The sequence below is a fragment of the Sander lucioperca genome, chromosome 14 (genome assembly GCF_008315115.2).
Source record: "Sander lucioperca isolate FBNREF2018 chromosome 14, SLUC_FBN_1.2, whole genome shotgun sequence".
Lineage (NCBI taxonomy): Eukaryota > Metazoa > Chordata > Actinopteri > Perciformes > Percidae > Sander > Sander lucioperca.
Window position 1 is genome coordinate 13,164,444 of NC_050186.1, and position 16,161 is coordinate 13,180,604.

The 16,161-nt window shown below is 38.8% G+C and overlaps 1 protein-coding gene across 1 annotated transcript in view; it reads right to left on the minus strand.

Annotated features, from left to right (window-relative positions):
* Window positions 1-1,737: 1,737 nt before the first annotated feature.
* zswim6 (zinc finger, SWIM-type containing 6) overlaps window positions 1,738-16,161 on the minus strand; it is a 48,006-nt gene continuing 33,582 nt past the window's right edge. Inside the window, exons 6-14 of the mRNA XM_031301289.2 lie at window positions 15,462-15,638; window positions 15,228-15,374; window positions 14,080-14,226; window positions 12,451-12,711; window positions 11,118-11,253; window positions 7,768-7,925; window positions 6,606-6,769; window positions 6,425-6,506; window positions 1,738-4,488 (exon numbers count right to left, since the gene is read on the minus strand). Of these exons, the coding sequence (XP_031157149.1) occupies window positions 3,626-4,488; window positions 6,425-6,506; window positions 6,606-6,769; window positions 7,768-7,925; window positions 11,118-11,253; window positions 12,451-12,711; window positions 14,080-14,226; window positions 15,228-15,374; window positions 15,462-15,638 (2,135 nt within the window). The 3' untranslated portion in view covers window positions 1,738-3,625. The remainder of the gene's footprint in view (window positions 4,489-6,424; window positions 6,507-6,605; window positions 6,770-7,767; window positions 7,926-11,117; window positions 11,254-12,450; window positions 12,712-14,079; window positions 14,227-15,227; window positions 15,375-15,461; window positions 15,639-16,161) is intronic.

Genomic DNA, 16,161 nt, shown 5'->3' on the forward strand with positions numbered 1-16,161 from the left:
AGTATGTTGAAAAAAGTAAAAAAAAAAAGTCATAGTATAGTATGTCGAAAAAATCTTAAAAAAGTCATAGTATAGTATGTCGAAAAAAGTAATAAAAAGTCATAGTATAGTATGCTAAGAAATCATATAAAAGTCATGGTATAGTATGTCGAAAAAAAGTCATAAAAAAGTCATAGCACAGCATGTCGAAAAAATCATAAAAAAATGGTAAATATGTCCAAAAAAGTAATAAAAAATTCATAGTATAGTACGTCAGAAAATTCATAAAAAGTCCTAGTATAGTATGTAGAAAAAGGTCATAGTACAGTCGATAAATGTAAAAAAAAAAAGTCATAGTATAGTATTTCGAAAAAATCTTAAAAAAGTCATAGTATAGCATGTCAAAAAAATCAAAAAAAGTCATAGTATAGTATGTTGAAAAAAGTAAAAAAAAAGTCATAGTATAGTATGTTGAAAAAAGTAAAAAAAAAGTCATAGTATAGTATGCCAAAAAAATCATATAAAAGTCAAAGTATAGCATGTCGAAAAAATTCATTCTTTTCAAGATGCAATTTCAAAATAAATTTTTTCTTTCTTAATCAATTCCTATCTGATTATATCAAATCTTTATTGAGGCTTGTTGAAAAAAAACACAAAAAAGTCCTAGTATGGTATGTCAAAAAATTCATAAAAAAAGTCATAGTATAGCATGTTGAAAAAATAATAAAATAGTCATAGTATAGCATGTCAAAAAAGTAAAAAAAAAAGTCATAGTATAGTATGTTGAAAAAAAGTCATAAAAAAGTCATGGTGTAGTGTGTCGAAAAATTCATAAAAAGTCATAGTATAGTATGTCGAAAAAAGTAATAAAAAGTCATAGTATAGTATGCAAAAAAGTCACAAAAAAGTCATAGTATGCTAAGAAATCATATAAAAGTCATGGTATAGTATGTCGAAAAAAAGTCATAAAAAAGTCATAGCACAGCATGTCGAAAAAATCATAAAAAGTCCCAGTATAGTATGTAGAAAAAGTAGTATGTAGAAAAATAGTAGTCGATAAATGTAAAAAAAAAAAGTCATAGTATAGCATGTTGAAAGAAGTTAAAACAAAGTCGTAGTATAGTATGTCGAAAAAATTCATAAAAAAGTCAGTATAGTTTGACCAAAAAATTCATATTTAGTAAGTTATCGAAATAAAGTCATAGTATAGTATGTTGAAAAAAACGAGAAAAAAGTCAAAGTATAACATGTCAAAATAGTCATAGTGTAGTATTTGACTTCTTCATTTTGGGTGTGAAACCTCAAAACAAACAGACCATAATCAGGTTGGAACCCATGACCATTGGGGTCTTCCAACCAGCATTATATCACACTGAGCCATCTTATCTGACACCCTCACTGTTGTTTCGTAGCATACTTGACTTCTTCATTTTGGGTTTCAGACCTTAAAATTCAATGATCCTCAACCGGTTTGAATCCACAACCTTCACTCTTCAGCCACTAGTGCTATTAATCTTGTTCATACAGTAACCACCATGTCTACATTTGTGTGCTAAAAAAGGTCAAATTTGTGGATGTACTGCATTTCTCTTTAATTTCATGGCTTTCTAGATGAACACTTGTGAAATCTGTTAATAATCAAAACTTATCATTTGTTATTTTGTTAAACCACTTCATTTCTAAGATCAAGAATTGCCTTTCACGCTCGACCCTTAATTTCTGTCATACAGTTTATAAAATTAAAACACAAAGACGTCATCCTCTCAAAAAAAGAATTTAATCAAAACAAAATGTAGATTCATTAACAAGTTTATAAAACAGTGATTTAGTTACATAAATAAATCGATCAGTGTATCAAATCTTAGTTTCAACTTCATGAGCATGTTGACATGGTTGTACAATCATTTACCTAACTTAATAAATAAAAAGGGAGAATATTTCTAAACAAAAGGCTACGAACAAGAGACGACACTGAAAAAACGGATGAAACGGAGCTTTTAAAGCACAAAATACAGTTCAGCTAAAAAAAAATTAAAGACACTACAAAAAAAAAAGTTTGTAGCCAAAGTTGTATTGGCGTATGAGAAAAGTTTGGTAGTTAGAACTCCCATTTGGTTATTTTAAAGCATTAGGACAAGGCAAGAAAGAAGGCTGTTCTTGTGTGAGGAATTCTACAAATGAAATTAAAGAGGAGTAAAAATAAAAAAATCAAATACACAGTCAAGACCGACAGTAAAGAGCAACTTTCTGTCCTGCACAGAGTCGGGATGTCAGAAGAAGAGGCGCGGACATAAAACTAAGCTTTTTGTGACTGAATCACTCGGATGGAGACGAGAAGGCAGATTTCAGTTGAATATCGCAGCTGTGTGTTGTCTCTGCTTTTCTTCCACAGTTGTCTCTTTCTCTCGACTCCTACAATTCTCAATACACTTCTGTGTTCAAGAGAATACACACTTTGCATGACCACTTCCCGTCTTGGTTTCTACAGTTCATTACATGTCCGCAGAGCCAAAAATCCAGCCAGTCACGTACTTCTCTTTTGAATTGGCCCCTGATGCAATGCAAGGCGAATGTTTTTAAAGTCCTTCTGATATGTTTTTTTTTTCTTCTTTTAAAAGTCAAAAAGTACTGCAGCTTCAAGTATTGTGCCTTACATAGAATATTCTGTCATAAATTAGTTAACATATACATTTTTCATTCATTTTTCAATATTCAGACATATACTTTCATATATACAGGACAATAAAATGCTTTTGTTTTCTTTTTTTTTGTCTGCTTATTTTTTTTTTTTTAGAGCAATCCCTGAGAATGTATATTGACAGTTTCCACAAGACAGTTTGTTTTTTTGTGTGTTTCTGTGACAGTAAAATAAGCATAGTGAATGTTTGAGACGACACGGCAAAGCCAAAACAATCAGCTTGAAGATTAAAACAAATATCAAACCTAGTAAAATCAATTTTGATTTCACAGATCAGACGGGCGAGGACTCGGAGGGGGAAAGAGTAAAGCTGGATCCTTTTATAAAGAGGTACTTATCACTTCAGATGGAGTTTCTCCATTTGGTTTAAAGCCGTTTGTATTCTTTGAGGCTGTTGAACGTTAGCTGAGGGAAGTAGGAGGAGTGCAATGTGGATATTTTGCCACTGGACAATACAGTATAATATACACAGTGTAAAACTCTTTCTCTCTCACTTTCATACATATGTAAAGGGAAACATACAAACTTCCAAAAATTGACTCCTTCTGCAAACTTAATGGTTTTTATACACATTAATACCAGCTGTTGCTGTTATGGTTTACAGTGTTTTCTTCTTCAATTTCAAACTTGTCATTTTTAGGAGAAAATGTACCCTAAAACATATTTCATATCTTATTCCCATCATCCTGGGATGTCCAGTTAGTCTGTGCTCCTGCGTGGGAAGGAAAGGGAGGAAATATTCACTGTGAATTAAAGTCACTTTTTCCACATCACAGTCTTAATTATTCACCTTCAGAAAATTGTGTTCATTATCACATTCAACCCCGCAGTGCCAAATCACAGGAATAAGATTTGCATGAATGTTGTCTTCAGGGTGATTTTCACTTCAAATTAGAAAGGATGTAAAACAAAAAACCAACAACCCAAAAGGGCGATTTGGTCGTTTAATCACCCAAATCTCTCTCGAACGAGCATCATGAGTTTCTTCTTGCCCTTGTATATCTGTTTCAGGTTGTCTATGAATTGTGTGAACTGAATGTGTCCGTCATGCGCCATCAGGAAGGTCTCTCTGGCTTTACTGAGGAACTCGATGAATTCGCTGTAGTGGCGTGGGCTGATGTGCGTCAGCCGAGAGTGCGTCGTGTTGATGTAGGCCCCGATCGTGGCGTCCAACAGCTGCCTGAGTGGAGCCTTTTCCAGAGGCATCAGCTTTCCAGAGTTCCTGCGACTGTGCAGCGCCACCATGCCCGGCGTCGTTAACGTACACCGCCGCAAAATGTCTGACAAGACGGTGGCACACTTAACGCTCTTCACTACCAAGGGGATGACGGATGCCAGTTCGTTTTTCCCCAGTGAGTGGCTGAGCGCACACGCCCAGAGCACGTCGTTGATCGCCGGGTGTGTGTCTTGGTTGTAGCTGAGGTTCAGGTGAGTCATGGCTAATGTTGCTAGTTTGTACGCCCTCATAGGATAACCGCGGTGCTCCATGTAGCGCGCTATTGTAAACAGCTGCGTGTAGTTCATTCCTGTGGCGGCTGCGTCCAGAACAATCTGATAGGCTGTCTCGAAGGCAATGTGGTCCTTCTCGCAGAGCGTCAGAGCTGAAAGGGCACAGTTTTGGGGGTCCTTCATGGCACACTGCAGGGCCAGGGTGCGGGCGGAGTTGGCCAGATTCTCCTGCTGATGGCAGTCCAAATGCAGGCGGACGATGGTGCTGTTGGACATGACGGTCGTAGCCACGACGCTGGTGGCTTCAGTCGGGGTGAAGAGGGTGAACCAGCTCTGCATGATGCTGTCCAACGCAAACACACCTAGATAGAGAGGAAAACAAATGTGAGTTTACGATTTAGAAATTACTGATGGAAAGTTTCCTGGCTGTTTTGGTGTTCCCCAGGGTTCAATAATAGGTCCTCTTTTCTTTTAATTTTTTCTTTTTAATGTTTTCCCTAAATATCATGTCCTCTTTCACTCTACGAATGACGAGTCGGATGAAACACCATAGTTGAATTCTTAAAAGGATGAGTCGTGACATTTTAGATTTTTAGACCTATTTTTTTATTGTCAACAAATATCATGAAAATACCAAAACATTCCCCAGTTCAGCAGTTCTTTGGCTCCAACTGAACACGTAAATCTTTTGAAAAAAACTCACAACAAGAAGAGCACTCGGAAAGCACAGACCTCCACCAAGGCATGCACTATCTCACAATGTCAATGCAGTGTGAATTTTCTCAGTTGGGAACTCATTTTTCCCCATTATCAGTTACTGTGGTGCTGCTCTCTGGCATTTGTTTAATTACAGTGTGTGTGTGTGTGTGTGTGTGTGTGTGTGTGTGTGTGTGTGTGTGTGTGTGTGTAATGCGTATCAATCTGTATGGTCGCACTTGTATGTTTTGTTGATTGTCTTGTTGTGTTGATGCTTTTATTGTATACTTATTTCTATTCATGGTTTGTTTTACTGTGTATGCTCTGTTTAATGTAAGCACTTTGGGTTTACATGTACTGAAAGGCGCTATACAAATAAAACTGTCATTGACATTATTCCGACAAAACATGATTGCAGCACAAATGCCCTATCTGGCAATGTCAACTAAAGTGAAAAATAATTTGTGTATTCGCCCCGTGATTCAGATCCAGTCTGAAATGTAATGGGCTCTTTCTTGGCCCAGGCTACACCCTTCCACCATTTTCATGAAAATCAGGTCAGTAGTTTTTCCGTAATCCTGCTGACAGACAACAAACAAACCAACAAACAAGCCGAACCGAAAACATACTCTCTTTGGCAGACGTAAATATATTGTTTCTTTTTTTTTTTTTATTAAAGGCTTAGAAATTTCAAAGTTATTAAACGTTTCAAAAATTCTAACAAAATAAATATGTCACCTTTTACCTTCAAATTGATATCCTGTTTCTAATTCTGTGACATTTTATGGCCTGGCCCCACTCTACATCACCAATGGGCATGTTCTCAATAAGTCCATTCAAACTCACAGAAACAGGGACTCCTTGTCACTCCCCTTACATTCACAAGAAATCCTCTTGGAGAAGGGTTTTTTCCCCCTACAGAGCGAAGTCCCTCAGGACACAGCTTCCTGTCCACTTCAGGGACATTCCGCCACTGGGTTTCAGTATTCAAGTCCAAACACGAGGTCCACTTAATCAGCCAAAAGCCCACAATCTTCCATAATTACTACCCTGCCAGTCATTCCTTCCGTCCCGCTGAGGTCCCGCCAAAATCCACTTTTAACGACTTGTGAAGTTTGCCGTGGTTCACTAACCCCTCCCCAGCGGTGTGAAATCAAAGACCAACTGCTTCAAAAATAACTAGAGCTGCAAAGATTAATCCATTATTTGTCAACTATTAAATTAATCGGCAACTATTTTGATAATCAATTAATGGTTTGAGTCATTTTTTATGAAAAAACAAAAAATGTTTAAAAAAAACTTCTCTGATTCCATGTGAACATTTTTGTAGTTTCTTCTCTCCTCTCCTCAGTAAACTGAAAATCTTTGACAAAACAAGACATTTGAGGACGTTGTCTTGGGCTTTGGGAAACACTGACCAACATTTTTCACCATTTTCTGACATTTTATCGAACAAACAACTAATCCATTAAATCGGTAAAATAATCAATGGATTAATCGACTATGAAAATAATCGTTAGTTGCAGCCCTAAAAATTGCCAGCGTTAGCATTGTAATCTACGAGAGTTAATTAACTTTACATGGGGAAAAAAACAAACTCACCAGCTTCAGTAGCACAAGTGACCAGCCATCGCACCATCTCTCTCCTCCGCCAGTTCAAGGTAGACAGCGTCATTCTCATCACCTGCAAGAAACCACGAGGTTAGCTCAGAGTCTGAATGATATTGTTTTTCTGTATGTGTTTCTGCATACGTGTGTGTGTGTGTGTGTGTGTGTTATTTACCTGAAGACCCAGCTCCAGGGAGACTTTGAGCAGCGTGATGTCCGGCAGGCTGTCCATGAGAGTGGCGATTTTGAAGGCATCCTGGGCCAGTTTGAAGATGTGGGACGAGGAGTGGATGTTCTTCTGGATGGACTCTAACACTGTTTCGAGCTTACGAGCATCGCCTGGTGACACAACAAACAAGCAGAAGCAAAGTCATTCTCACCTTCCACTGTAGGCTTGAAATTCATCTTTTTGTTTAATATAACCCATTTTATCTGATATTACATATCATTTTTGCAATCCTAGGTTGTACTTCGGTTGCTTATAACAATTATTGATGAAAAAACTGGAGCGACAGTGTGGAAAGCTATTTATTACACAGTTTATATAATTATGTGTATAGTTGTCTACAACCTGTTACATGTACATTTACTACATTATTGCACAACCGGTTAACTGCTGCACTATTTTATATCTTTATGTCTTAGATTCTAAATGTATTGTGCCATTCATTTCTTTTTGTATACATATGACAGTGAAGAATTTGAACAGTACTTTTGGTAATTTAGCGTCACTCCTACACTCATGTACTTTCAGATATCAGACTCATTTCCCTGTTTAATGACTTTCAGGCATATCAGGGCTGGGATAAGTTACTGCGCATACACAAAAACTTTTATTGTGAAGCAGCGATAGAAAATGTAATGCTCCGGTCATTGGAGTTGGATAAACTTAGAGATGCTATTCTCCAATAAAAAAAATGAGTCAACACAAGTCACAGTGAGCTGGAAGAAGCTGCACTGGCGCCACGGAGGGAAGCCACACTGCCCAGACAAAGAAGAAACAAAGCTGAATTTAAATCTGCAAAATATTTTTAATTAAATAATTGTGTTGGTGCCGCTGATTTTCCGTCATTCTTTGGCTGCTTTGGCCGTGAAAAAAAAAGGTGTTAATTGCAGTCTACGTGGTATTAAAAAGGTCTAATTTTATTTTGGGAACAATGAATGGTCGTGGTTGCTCATAGCTCAGCTTGGCTCGCCACTACCCTAAATCAGTACAAGATGGCCAGCTTTTTTTTGTTTGGAACAGCTGTAAACACTTTTGCCCTCCCACGTGGTTGGACACGTATGAACTAGTTTGTTTCGAGCATACAAATACAAATAGCTGTGCGTGTGTGTACCTTTAGCAGCAGTGAGCATGGTGGAGGCCAGTTCACACTGTTGGGTCTCTATGTGGCTGAGAGTGAACCAGCGGGGGAGGCGGTTGGGCACCACTGACACTATGTGTTGAGGCCGAGAGAAGTCACCGGAGGGGGACGTGGACTCCAGGACCGGCAACCTGAGCACAGAGGAGAAAACAACTTTTTATTATTATTAGTTCTTTGTTAGACGTAAACACACAGGAACTGGTCTGAAGAACATTTAATGAAGAAGTTATCAGATGTTCCTTTTATAGAATCAATGGATAGTTTTCCTCAGGTGGATCTTCGCCTCAGGCCGAGAATACGTTTAAAAATAACAGCTCAATTCCTGTCAGATCTTCTTATAGCTGCTGTGAAACCACATTTTTGTCATCTAATACTACTCCTTTGTAATTTAAGTCGAGAATTTGAAAAAATATAAAGATTTACATGTCATTAAAATCAAAGGGGTTTAATTTGGGAGAGAGCGTATAAAGTTTCGTAACACCCGTGGCGGTCAGGGAGGAAACCAACAGCTTGTATTTATTATTCACACATTTTTATAAAACTCGTTTTCAGCAGCGTTGAATTATTTAGTGAATATTCCAGCAAAAGGAGGTTTTGTCATTAAACAGTGCCCCAGATAGCTTCTAAATCTGCCTCTCTTTTGCGTCTCTGTCTCCATCACACTCGTTCACACACGAACCAGATGAGACTTAAAGGAGGCAGAGGAGCGGAGGTACATTTAAAAGTTGTGTCCAATCCAGGGCAGTGTCTCCCTGCTGCATTCTTTATTTCTGTTCCTCCTCTCATCACTTTGGAGTACGTCCACACTAAGCCGGGAACATCTGTAAACGCATCTTTTTTTCTCAATTTCACCCCTTCGTACAGACCTTTTTGCCGTTTTTCTTTCCCAAATACGCTTTCCAGAGTGTGTGAATCTTAAAACGACGGCTAGCTAGGTCAGTGTATACGAAGAAAACTGAGCTTTTCCAAAATGATCATGGGACTGTGAGGCAGTAAAATAATAATAATGATGATAATAATGCCTCTAACTTACTCTGTGACTGTCATTTTCAATGTCAGTACGTATAGCCGAATATGCCGCACAATTGTTGTCATTAATTTGTATTTATGTTGATTTATTCAACCATAAAATAATTATTTAAAAAGACGACGAAGCAGAAGAGCTTCAGCCTTTTATATGTTGTCCGGGCGTTTCACAATGGACAGAGATCTCTACTAATACGGCCTGAAAATGCAAATCATTTTAACATCGACCAGCGTTTTAAGGATTACACAGCGTAGTTTAACGAACCATTGCTGGCTTCAGCTATCTGTTAAAGTGACGTATTTTTGTTATTCAGACATCAGCGTCTTTTACAGCTTTATTTCTGACTTTTCTTTCAGGCTGTGTCACTGATGGATTTGAAACTTATTTAGCTGTTAAAGCCTAAATTAATGACTGTCGTGACTGCCCACCTCTCATAGTGAATCCACTGATACATACATACATTTTCATATCAGTTTAATCATTTAGCGTTATTAGTAGGGTTGGGTATCGTTTGATCGATACTTTTAAAACGGTGCCGGTGCCTAAACGGTGCTTGAACCAGTGCCTGAACCGAAATATATATAATATATTTATAACGTATATAATATAAAATATAAAAAAGGAGCACAAAACGACAGTCGGCGACATTAAAGAACGGTTTGTTTATTGCTAAGGTCATATGGTCAAAATTAAATGATTGATTAATTAATGTAATATAACAATAACTTATAACAATGACTTATTTCACCAGTAAATTGCTGGTAAACGACAAAAACGAGCACCAGATGGGAAAAGGGTATTTTACAATAACTTTGAATGCACCACAAGGCTGGCGAGTTTCAAGTAAACACACCGTCTGTGTTCAGGGTTCATACGCATTTTAACCAATACTTCTCCATGACTTTTTGGCAAATTTCCATGACTATGTATTCCTGAAAATGTCAGTCGACATTATACAATAAGAATAAAAATCTGTGTTAAAGTTTCCCCTCAGAGGTTTAACAATAAAATGAATGACAACGTATGTGGTTCATAGTGGGAGTCGTCATATCGCGCCCTGAATAGAACGGTGAGGTTAGGACGACGTGAAATACATTTATTAATCACATATTATTATACTGAGTTAAAAAAAGAATTCCATGACTTTTCCTAAACTTTCTGGGTCTTTTTATGTTTCCAAAACCTTTCCAGGCCTGGAATTTGCATTTTTTAAATTCCATAACTTTTCCAGGTTTTTTCAAAACGTATGAACCCTGTGTGTTGTTTTTCCGACAACGGCAGCTGCAGTCAGACGGTTACGTCCCGCTGTTGGAATCCTCTACAGGGAAATACAGTCACACTTTACACCGCTTAACGTAAGCTGTCAGCATTTTAACCATTGGGTTTAATCCGGCTACTAGCTAACGGTAACGTAGCGTCCCGTGCAGCGATGCTTCTGAAAAAAAAAGGAAGTCAGGCTCCGAATTGAGGAACCAAAATTTTCGTTCTTACTGGTCTCGTTACTACCGTTTAGGTCAGAACTGGTGCCCTATTGGCACCGTGTTTCGGTACCCAACCCTAGTTATTAGCAAGATAATTCTGCTGCCGGTTTTCGTAACATCCAACATGGACAAGCTTTGAATGGCATGACAAATTTGGGAACCTTTTTGTTTTATTCCTATATGCTTTATTAGGTGTGTAATTTGTTTAGCTGGATATTACTTATTTCATGAACATTTATAATATAAAGACGGTTAGTCAGATTATTACTGTGGGTTGTACAAGGATTTTTTAACCTTGTTTGGGGATGTTTTACAAGTTTTTGGGAGAAGAATCTCCTTAACACCTTAAAATGGTCCCTTTCACGGTGTTTCATAGTAACATAAACTATCTTTGAGCATAAGAGGAGGAATCTAAACCAAATACATTTACTAAAGTACTGTACTTAAGTCTTTTGTAACAGAGTATTTTCACACTGTGGTGTTGCTACTTTTACTGAAGTAAAAGATCAGAGTACTTCTTCCACCTCTGTAAGGGATGATGATTAAAATAATACATTTGTTACAGTGATCTTAAAAGATGGTACAAGACATCTATCTCTGTCTTCTCTCTGCATGTTTCAGCCTTTATGTTAATGTGACTGCATTTAACTTGTCATTAGGTTCGACGATGCTGTTAGATTGCAGTCAAGACTTTTACATTAAAAGTGACCAGGGGGCTTATTCGGACATGACTTTAACATGTCCATCAGATTAAAGTAACGAGGTCTGAAAGGTGGATACACAGCAGCTTTAAACAAGGAAGGGTTTCTACTCACCGCATGGCCCTCAGTGCAATTTTGTACGCCAGTTCGGCGTCATGAGGTAGCAGGGAGGTGAAGAGATACTTGGCAAAAGTGTGCATGGGGACGCTTTCTCTGTAGAGTAACTCCCCCAGACCACTGTAAGGACCAGCTGGAAGAAACACAAAAAAACGGACACGCTACAGTTCAGTCTGTACAGAGTCGACGTGAAGAGAGACATTAACAAACAAAGTCAGAGCTGCATGATAGTTCCCATATGACCGTGCAGTGACCTTGTGTGTGAGATTATTTCCCATCCTGACATGTCAACAAAAGTTTGATACGGCTGTTTTAAAACACACACGGATCTGAACAGTGTGACTCAGCTGTGTATAAGACTGATGATCACTTTGTTTGTCAAACACCACAAACGTACAGAGACTTTTGTCCTGGCCTCCGAGCAGGGACTTCCTGACACATCATGTGAGTTTTATGGCTTCTAAAACTTGTGTAATGACTTCTTTTTCTCACAATTAGTCACTAGACACCATTTCAACACGCAGCTGCTCTCATATGTTAATCTTGTCCCGAACTAACAAAAACTCCAATACGTTCATAAATAAAACTGACCTTTACAAGCGAAATTAAATAAAAAAAAAGGAGCAAAACTCAAAAACTTCTTTCTTGAGGCCTATATTTGTTTCTTTTATATATCTTTGTAACGGTTGCAAACTCTTGCTCAAAGGCGTCTTCCAGCTACCGTGTGCACCCGATTCTATCAATGAATCCTCACATCCAGAAAATACTTAACCCTCATGTTGTCTTCGGGTTTGTTTTTATAAAAATTGCCCAAAAATTAGATGGATTCCAAACAATGCTCTTCGCACGTACAATTCATGAGCACTACTTTTATTGAATTTTGGATGTTTTATTCAAGTTTGAGCATTTCCAAAAAATTGAAATAGTTTCAAAACTGTATTGTGACTAAACTTTGACTCTTTGAAGTCTCTGATTATCCATCAACATACGTTCCTCTAAAATTAGTCTAAATATTTCACAATTTCTGCTTTTTTAACTCAAATAATTAGGTATAATCTCCTACAAATCACGATTATTGTCCATGAATTCCAAAAATAAGTGTAAACCTAGTGGTTATAACTTGGTGTTAGTGGCGTTTGGTGGTTGGGTAACAAAAGCATCAAAAAAGCGACAAAAACATAGAAAAAAACATCAAAAGTGTCGAAGAAATTCATTTTAAACGTTTTTTTTTTTTATTGTGATCCGGGAGGACAACAAGTATACGGTCAATGGGAAGACAACACAAGGGCTAACATACTTTTATATGCTTCAATGTTTGAGTCTTACTCACCCTCTAGCAGGGAAGTGGCTTGTTTCCGGAAGATCTTCACCAACGTGTGGTCTAAATCGACTTCTTGAAGCTTGGCCAATAGCTGCTCTTCGTTGCGACACACTTTCTCCTGAGCGTAAAGGCCGTCCGGCATCACCCTCTGCTGCCCTAAACCAATCAGAGCCGTCTCCACGGCCAGCGACACAAATGTGTCTCCCTCCTCCAGGAAACGCTGCGTCGGGAAAACAGGAAGCTCCGTCCTCCTACCTGAACCCAGCGGGCCTGAGGGGGAAGCAGAGAGAGTGGGTGAGAGATGACTTAGCGGGGGGGAGAGATGTTCCCTTTGGGCCGGGGACTGAGCCGAGTATTGATAAATCTATTGATCCATTTGTTCATTCCGGTGTTCTTTTTCAGAGTGTGTATCCTCCTGAGGATCGTAATCATGTGTTTTAATGGCTTAATGATGTCTTGGCAGACCTCACACTTCATCCCAGGAGGATAAACAGTCCCTAATGAACACATGAACACACACACACACACACACACACACACACACACACACACACACACACACACACACACACACACACACACACACACACACACACACACACACACAGAGTTTTAATTTATAAAAACTTTCCCAACTTCTTCCCTGCCGAGGCTTTATCACTTCACCTCATTCAGAAGAGAAACAAACTGTAACCGAGTCCAGAACAATCTCCGTCCTTTCTAGCTCTGTTGAAATTCGTCTCGCTGAGCTCCCTGCATAATTAATGCATTTTAATTGGAGTGTTTTTCCTGCTGTATTTCTTATTCATGAGCTGTTATTGGAGGATGACTGCAGGCCAATCAGCATGTCTGTGTCATCGCTGCTGATTACAACCTGAGGGCCTTCAGCTCTGACAGGAAGTCACAATCACTGCAGTGTCAACGTTTGACGCACACTCGGGAAAATGCGCGTGTTTGTGTATCTAAGTACAATAACTCAAACACTGAAGTGGCATTTTTTGAGTGTTTCCATTTTTTGCTACTTTATACTTTAATTGCACTACACCTCAGAAGGAAATATTGTACTTCAACTCCAATGTTGGAGCAATTAGATTCAGATTTTATAAGATTAATCTAGTGGTTCCCAACATATTTGGCTTAAAGCAGGGTGTAGTTGGGGCTCCTTGTCAGATATAAATAACAGTTTAAGGCCCCAATAGGTGAAATTATACAATTTCACAAAAAGAGCAATGATTACAGAAAAGTCAAAAAAATGAATACATATTTGTGTATTTGCTTGGTTTCTGCTTCTTTTCTCTCCCTTTAATCACCTCTCGACCCCTCAGATTTATCTGGTGACCCTTTGGAAGGCGATCCAAACTGCATATAAAGTAGTTAACGTAGCTCCGCCTGGAGCAGCGACAGCAGTAACATGCTGCTCTAACATTGATGCTTCAGTGTTAATATCTAATAATGTCACACAGAGTCAGAGATCAGGAGACATTTTACAGCACAATAAGTACTTTTACGGTTGATAATACTTCTGAATGCAGGACTTTAACTAGTAAAGGAATACATTCACATTGTTGTATTGGTACTTTTACTTCTAATAAAAAGGATCTGAGTACTTCTTCCAGCGCTGCGTATCTGTGTATGTACCTGAGAAGTCGAGCAGAGCAGCAGCTCCGTCCTCGCCGCCCCTCCCTGTCTCCATTAGGGTGCTGAACAGAGTGCCGATGGGGTCCAGCGGGTGGCCCACCCAACCCTCCAGGTTGGTGACTGACGTTATGCCTTTATGAAGCAGCTCTGCAGTAACACAAACAAATACATTTATGCTCCTTGAGAGTGACTATCAGGGTTTCTACAGTGTTAACCAAATTTAATTTAAGAATGCATATTTAATACCGGTTTCACTGTCATACCGGTCAAACCAGGGCCAATAAGGCTACAATTATTTGTTTAGGTACATGTTGACATCATGTTTTTGTCAGTACTTCCCAGCTGTATAAAACAATAATTCCTTGTAATGTAATTTATCAATTAACGTGACCTGGATCCACAAAAGTGGCAGAAAATTGATGGCAGGAGTAACTTAAAGAAAAGCTTTTATATATATATATTTTATATTAGCAGGCGATCACATACACTAAAAAGTAATAACTAATGTTTCTGTCCACGACAGGCAAGAAAAACCGATGCAAATGAAATTCAAGACTTTAACGTAAGCCTTTTCTTTTAGGGAATTCAATGTTTTTTAAGGCTTTTTTTAGACTGTAATATGGTGTTACACTGAAACACTGAGTGTCAGGAGATGAGGCAGAAAATAATACATGGGCATACTTATATTTAAAGGCAGAGCTAATAAAACATACTAACAGGACATCAGAGGAATATAAACACTGATAGGCTTTTCGCAACACAGCGTCACATCAATTTCCCTCCGGAGTTTAAATATGTCAACTTACGCAAATATGCGAGGAACGCTGCAAATTCATGTCTTTCCATTGACTTTGTATGTAATCACGCCCTGGAAATGCCACGTTCTCACTGATGTATTACTGAACTTATTTCTATTCCAGTTTTTAACGGGGAGTAAAATAAAACTTCAATCATGCTGGAATTGTCCCTTAAACTTTGAGAGAACTTTGAGAGACAGAAGCTTTGTATATATAAAGATTCATGCTTTAATAAGCCTTAAATTTGTTCCGAGCCAAAATACATAATATTAGCAACTGGATGGCAAAGTAAGAAGCATCAGTTAAACGTAGAAAATAGACGCTGAACAAAAGGCTGAAGCAGAAACTGACCTTTTTTGTGAGTGCGGAAGAACTCCAGCTGTTTCTGCTGTTGCCTCCGCAGTGTGTGGACTATTGCGATGGCGAGCCGGAGGGCTTCCTTGGGGTAACCGTGTGATCTCAGTGCGTCCACTCGGGCACATGCAGTCGGGACGTGCTCTGCAGCAGAGGAAGAAAAGATATTTTGATGTCTCCCTCTATTTATTTCTTATTCATTCAAATCCCTCTAAGCCACCTCTCTCTCACCGTGCCACAGGGGCCACCCTCTGGCGTCGAAGAGGGAGCTGTTGAGGTTGTCATGGTAACAGTAGTTGGTGTAGTGGTCCTCTGTGATGATGTGCTGCAGGTGGGGGTCCTGCCAGTGCAGGTCGCAGGCCTCGATCGCTCGCGTGAACACCGTCCGGTGAGGCCGAGTCAGTGAATCTGAGAGAGACCAACACGAGATGGCAGGTGTTAAAACTGTGAGGAGCTGAGGCAAAGATAGTGCATGAGGTGAAAGAAACAGGTGCATGCTGGGAAGTTAGTTACTGTAGTTTAGCCCCCTGGCTATTAACACAGTCAGCAGTTGCAGCAGCAGCAGCAGCAGTGATTGTGACGAACGCTCACGGAGGCTATTTAAATACTTTTAACCATTCAGACTGCTGCAATTTGCATCAATATTCATTGTCCGTCTCAGAGTCATAACTCAGTCAAACATGAACACGCAGACATGATACACATATTTGTAGATTCAGTGAATCCTACGCTTTCCGATATCATTACCCCTGATGTCCATCACAAAGAAATGTCCATAAAGCCACTTAATCACAGAAAAAAAACTTTTTATAACCAGACCTTGCCTGAGAAAGTGTCAAAGTAATCTAGTGATAGTTGTCTGTACATCCATGGGTACACTGCAAACATGAACTAGTTACTAATAGCTAATTTAGTATACTTTTAATTGTGC